The sequence below is a fragment of the Phyllopteryx taeniolatus genome, chromosome 12 (genome assembly GCF_024500385.1).
Source record: "Phyllopteryx taeniolatus isolate TA_2022b chromosome 12, UOR_Ptae_1.2, whole genome shotgun sequence".
NCBI lineage: Eukaryota > Metazoa > Chordata > Actinopteri > Syngnathiformes > Syngnathidae > Phyllopteryx > Phyllopteryx taeniolatus.
The window spans coordinates 26,625,491-26,632,168 of record NC_084513.1 but is presented as its reverse complement, the minus strand read 5'-3'; the positions used below and the strand labels follow the sequence as shown (position 1 = coordinate 26,632,168).

The 6,678-nt window shown below is 42.8% G+C and overlaps 1 protein-coding gene across 7 annotated transcripts in view; it reads right to left on the bottom strand.

The window, feature by feature from the left end:
• crfb2 (cytokine receptor family member b2) overlaps nucleotides 1-6,678 on the bottom strand; it is a 66,028-nt gene that overhangs the window by 16,434 nt on the left and 42,916 nt on the right. For all 7 annotated transcript variants that reach the window (XR_009791062.1, XR_009791064.1, XR_009791065.1 and 4 more), the window contains one exon: nucleotides 4,194-4,309. Coding sequence is in view for 3 of the 7 variants with exons in the window: in XM_061791886.1 (XP_061647870.1) it covers nucleotides 4,194-4,309 (116 nt within the window). In the remaining 4 variants the exon portion in view is untranslated. The remainder of the gene's footprint in view (nucleotides 1-4,193; nucleotides 4,310-6,678) is intronic.

Below are 6,678 nucleotides of genomic sequence, written 5' to 3'. Positions count from 1 at the left end.
AGTCAGCAAACAGTATCTCGTAGCGCGCATTGCTAAAAAAATAACCCAGAAGCGGCGCCGGCGTTGATCGCACCCCTTAGTGCTACTTTCCATCCTAGGATTATTTGTGGTTTTAAACCAGTGGGAATAAAAGCTTAATTATTGGATCTAAGATAAAGAAAAAACAGTTTTCAGTTTTGCATTGTCACGCACACCCAGTTGAATCCATGTAATGAGTGTTTCAATTTTATATGGGTGTTGAGAGGATTTAGTATTTGCAATGTGGGAATTGTGTTGTGTGGGGTGAAACGTCTCATCCAGTTCAGTTATCAAACAGATTTGACAGACATACAATCACAACTGACATTGGTGTGGTGGTACACTGGGAGCATTCATGCAAAGTTCCTAAAATGTCACGCAACATTCACATTCGGTGAAGCTATGTTCGCAGTAACTCTCAATCGTAGAGTGCAGTAGCTCTCCACCGCCTGCAGGTGTCGCATGTGCGCCATAAAAATTTCCAGAGCGCTTGGCAGGACCCTGCATGCGATTTTTAATATCGAAAGAACATAGTTCGTTGTTGAATTTGAGTCTTGATAAAAAGGTGGCGGATATTTATTCCATTGTTGTCAAACAGTCACACTTAAAAAGCAGGTTTTTCAAATTCCTGGTCATCAAGTCAGTTTGCAGAAAAAGGTCTTTGTTGGTGAGACCCTTCAGACTGGCTGGGGGGATGACTGTTAATTAGTTTAACGTATGGGTGAGAAACCAGGTTCCCTGTTTCTCTACTTTGTTGATGAGATTCTTCAGACTGGGTGGTAATTAATTTTGGACCAGGCTTTTCTTGGATGTATTGTGTATGCAGACTGGCTTAGCAGGGTGCCAGAGGCAGATTTGCAGGGCAGTCAGAGATTGGAGGTTTCTGGGTGCCATTTGTTCCATCAGGGCATACTCTCTACAATCTCCTGAGAGTGACAGCAGAGTTATACCTGGGCTCCCTCAGGGGAGAAAGCTGCTTGTGGGCACTCTTTTTTTTTTTTTTTTTTTTTTTTTATTACGCCCCATGGCTGGCTGTAAAATAATTCACTGCCTCACAAGATGCCCTCTGAACCGGAAATGAATTAATACGTCACCGGAGACGTCATCTGAGAACGGCGTGGTCGGGTTAAATTATATTATTAATGATTAATATTTGTAATATAAGATAATATTTAATAGTCCCACAATGGGGACATTTCCATAATTTCAGTAGTATCCAATAATGGATAGAGAAGCTATATATGTAATATAAATCTATACAATTACATTCATGGAAATCTTATAGAAACTATAGCCCATAAACTATCCAATTTAATCTATCAGCAATATTATTTGTTTGTTTGTTTGCAAATTTGAGTGCTGAGTTTTCATTTACCTTTGAGATCTGATTTAATATTTATTTATTTTTAACCAAGATTGAAAACAGAATTGGTAGAGGCGAATTAATCCATATACAGATATTTTTGACGATGGTACGTTGAAATCTCATATACTTTGATTCAGGGTGCAACCGCGTCTGTCATTACGAGGTTGATGAAAAAAAACATTCAAATACATATTGACGCCATAATTCATTAACAATTACAATTATGGAGTAAATATGTTGTGCAATTGAGTGGGATGCAGAATTATTTTTATCCTATTACAAAATATACTGCAATAACTGTCCCGCATTAATGTTCTTGAAAAAACCTTTGAAAATATGGAAATTCAGAGAACTTTGGACAAATTGAATCTGGAAGTGAATTTGTTGAGGTTCGCAGCTCTGAATAGTGCATATTTCCGCAAGCTCCTCCCATCGATTCACCTCGCAAATCTACGCTCGCTACCCAACAAAATGGATGAGCTACATCTCCTAACAAAGACCAGTAAAGATTTCGGACATTCTGCCGCACTGTGCTACACGGAGACTTTGCTTTGTGAACGCATCCCTGTTGACGATGCAATGGTTCCCGGCTTCCAACTTCACAGAGCGGACAACGACACGCCGCTATCGGGGAAATCAAAAGGTGGCGGAATATGTGAAAAATGTCATACAGACATCACGGAGCTCAACGCCAGTGGCCACTCTCTTTTTCTGTTGTACAGCTGCTCCTTGGCTGCTCGCCGTCGTCACTGTCAGGTTCCGACCTCCTGATCGGCTCAAACATGTTCGGTTTGATGATGCCAAGTTCAGTTGGGTGCTCCTGTACGTCGAAATCCTCCTCATATTTGCACACATTGCTCGCCATTGCGTATCGTGTGTAGCGCGCTGTGTTTGGCAATTACAACAGCGCTTCGGGTAGTCCTTGTGATGGACAGAGTAACCACACTCCGGTGTCTTGAGCTTCGGGTATTGTCGGGGAGGGCTCAAGATGCGTCATTAAAACCAAATTCTTTCGCAAAACTATGGCTGAAAACTTGGAAACTCCAATTCCAATGAAGTTAGGACATTGTGTTAAACACAAATAAAAACAGAATACAATGATTTGCAAATCATGTTCAACCTATATTTAATTGAATACACTATAAAAATATTTAAAGTTCAAACTGATAAACTTTATTGTTTTTAGCAAATAATCATTAACTTGGAATTTTATGGCTGCAACAGGTTCCAAAAAAGCTGGGATAGGTGGCAAAAAAGACTGAGAAAGGTGAGGAATGCTCATCAAACACCTGTTTGGAACATACCCACAGGTGAACAGGCTAATTGGGAACAAGTGGGTGCCATGATTGGGTAGAAAAGGAGCTTCCCGGAAGATGGGGCGAGGTTCACCTCTTTGTGAACAAGTGTGTGAGAAAATAGTCGAACAGGACAGGACAATCTGGAGAATCTGGAGAAATCACTGCATGTAAGCGGCAAGGCCGAAAACCAACAATGAATGTTCGTGACCTTCGATCTCTCAGGCGGCACTTCATCAAAAACCGACATCAATGTGTAAAGGATATCACCACATGGGCTCAGGAACATTTCAGAAAACCAATGTCAGTAAATACAGTTCGGCGCGGGTACTAGACTGGCCTGCCTGCAATCCAGACCTGTCTCCCATTTGAAAATGTGTGGCGCATTATGAAGCGTAAAATACGACAACGGAGACCCCGGACTGTTGAACAGCTGAAGCTGTACATCAAGCAAGAATGGGAAAGAATTCCACCTACAAAGCTTCAACAATTAGTGTCCTCAGTTCCCAAACATTTATTGAATGTTGTTAAAAGAAAAGATGATGTAACACAGTGGCAAACATGACTCTGTCCCAGCTTTTTTGGAACGTGTTACAGCCATAAAATTCCAAGTTAATGATTATTTGCTAAAAACGATAAAGTTTATCAGTTTCAACATTAAATATCTTGTTTTTGTCATGTATTCAATTAAATAAAGTTCTGACATGATTTGCAAATCATTGTATTGTTTTTATTTAACCCAACATCCCAACTTCATTGGAATTGGGGTTGTACATGCATGTATTACATAACATATACACAATGCAAATATGAATTTTAACTGACCCCATAACATCTTTGTCATCTGATGTTTAATACCAACATACAGGCACAAACTTAAATGGGCGAAGATTGTGGTGAAAACGGTGAAGAAGTGGACCAATGAAGCAAAGATGGAACTTCAAGACTGTTTAGACTGCATGGATTGGAATGTCTTTGAAACTTCAACTGGGAACCTCTGAATATACGGACAGTTTCACATCCTCTATCGGTTTCTGTGAAGATGTGTGGATACCGACAAAGACATTTCGCACGTTCAATAACAAGATGCGGTTCACTCCCAAACTTCAACAATTTCGCCTGGCTAAAAAGGACTCCTACCACAGTGGGGACAGAGTCCTGTACGATCGGGCCAGAAACCAGCTGACAAAGGAAAGTAACATTGCAAAGAGAAATTATGCAGAGAAGATGAGAAACCAGTTTACTGCTAACCACTCAAAGTCAGTCTGGCGTGGTCTACAATCGCTAAGTCACTACAAGCAACCATCCCCCCCAAGTGGAGAACAATAAAGGACTAGCTGATAACTTTAACACCTTCTACTGCAGATTTGAAAGGGACACTTTCACACCCCACACCCACCCAGCCGCAACACCGATGACCACCATCACAACTCTGACACTCCCTTCTGCATTGACCATCCACGAAAAGGATGTGAGATGCATCTTTCAACAAAATATCAACAAAGCTAACTTACCAGAACTGAAGGCACATGACTCTTTCTTAGACAGATGAATCCAGTATAGGCCAGGAGGATCACAACGATGAGACCAACAATGGACAAAATACACAACACAGCTGAGATCACCGGGTCTAGAAAGAGCATAAATAAACGGTTGTGAGATACATATTTTCTTTGTTCATATTAAAAGCAAACAATAGATTTAATACACATTTTATTTCTTCAGTGAAACAGATTGGAAAGAATGAGGAGCCATCAAAGGACATAATTTAGGATTACCCCTCACACTTCAGTACAGTACTGAAAAACTCTCTCATCCATTCTGAAACCCCCTCAGACACTACTGAAATGCTCTCACATTCACTAGTTTTTTCCTGCTCATACACTGTAGACTATTAATACACTCTCACACATACACTACTGAATTTTTTCCATTCACAACACTACTGAAATGCTTTAACACACACATAAGAAACTTACACGCACACTACTGAAACTCCCATGCACAACTGAAACTAGTGTTGCACCAAGTACCAATACCAGTACCGAACGTAGGTTTGTTGACGCCAAAAATAGCATGGGACCAGTTTTTTATAGTACCTGTATTAAAAAAAAAACAGGCAACAATACTCCAATTGTCTTAAAGGCCACTTTTAGAAACTAAAACTAATACTAATAAAAACTAATAAACAGACACACTTAAATAAAAACATAAATTTATAATAGTAAAATTCATTTCACATTAGACAACATTTTGCAAATCGAAACAAATGCTGCCTTTGTCTATGTCACAGCCAACAGAGGATGAGGGGTGATGATGTGTCGTCCCAATTTCAAGGGCCATTTCCCCCTAAGGGCCAAGATGAAGGGTAAGGCCCTCGGGATAGAATTGGGATTGGCCCTTTTAGAGAAATACCTTTAAGGGTGGACAGAGGGTTCCATGTGTGTGTGTGTGTGTCTGTGCGAATAGGCACGAGCCAGCGGGAGGGGCAAATGGCAAACTGCTACAAGCTACTGCAGAGTGCAGACTCCACTTCCTCATAGAGAAACAACACACAAGAAGCATCATTTACTATTCACTACTCCTCACTCTTAGCAGTGGGCTAATCAGTTTTCTCTGGCCGATAGCATGCGTAAGCAAACATTAGCACGTGTTAGCATTAGCATGCATTAACAAGCCTTAGCAGACCAATCCGGGAATGGGGGAGAATAAAAATCCAACCGAATGCAAAAGGGTAATCCACTTAATATCCAAGTGGAGGTCCACTGTTTGAGTGTCGTTGCTCCGTAGACAATGAACAACAGCAGCGACTGAGTAGGTACAAATTAATTGTTTACAATGATAGAAATCAAATGCATCCATCCATCCATTTTCTTCCGCTTATCCGAGGTCGGGTCGCGGGGGCTTTAGCAGAGAAGCCCAGACTTCCCTCTCCACAGCCACTTCCTCCAGCTCTTCTAAGGGGATCCCGAGGCATTCCCAGGCAAGCCGAGAGACATAGTTTCATAGGCCGGTGCCTGGGTTGGGACCACTCGGAGGACGGCAACCTGTCAGGCCGCACTCCTTCAATTAACGACACCCCCATTCACGACACCGCCGAGTCCCCTGGAGCCACCTCGACACCACTGAACCGACTTAGAAAACTTGACACGTTTCTCTGTCATCTTGTCCAACCACCGCACGAAGAGCGCTACGGCCCCAATGTTGCTGGTGGAATTAATTTGCATGACTGCCCAACAGATGACGTCATCCTGGCCTTCAGTTAACGCTGAAAACATTTCGCTTTCCCGTTAACCCCGTGCCATCTCTGCCGCCACTGCAGTGGGCATATGCGCCCCAAAACTCCAATGGAACCATCGCTGGTTAACTCACTGCTTCCTAGTAGTCCCCAATTTGCTTATGTTGGCGCGGATGTACTTGTCCGACTGGCCGTTCAAGTTGACACTATTAACGATGTTTTGTGGTCGCACGCTAATGGTGGCTCCGCCAACCACGTTGTTAAACCGTTAAAAAGTCTGGACAAACCATCCCCGACGCTTGCGAAGTTTTGAGCGAAGACGAAGTTATAGTAAAAGCGTCAACTATCAACATCCCTATTTGACTGGTCGCATGCGCTAACCAAGCCGGAACTGGTCCACAGCGTTCTTTCAGGCTTCGCCGGAGTTTAATGGCCTGGGTTTGTCGCTGCATGCCATACCCCTCCTAGACGCTTCCCGAACAACCGTGCTGCTGAGTCACAACCACACACGGAACGACATTCACATGCCCAGATCCACTAGGCTTGGCCTCTTGATCTGCTCCGACTTCAACCTCACGGTCCCCATGATTGGTCACCTTCCACGAGACCTCTTCCCATTGCCTAGCTCTGGTGGAGTACAACTCACTGTTCCTTCGCGACAATGGGACCTACTGAGAGTGATGACATCATCAGAGTGGACCTGGCTACAGATCAACACCTGGTGATCTTTGCGCTCAGTACAATCCCAGCTGCACCCGAAA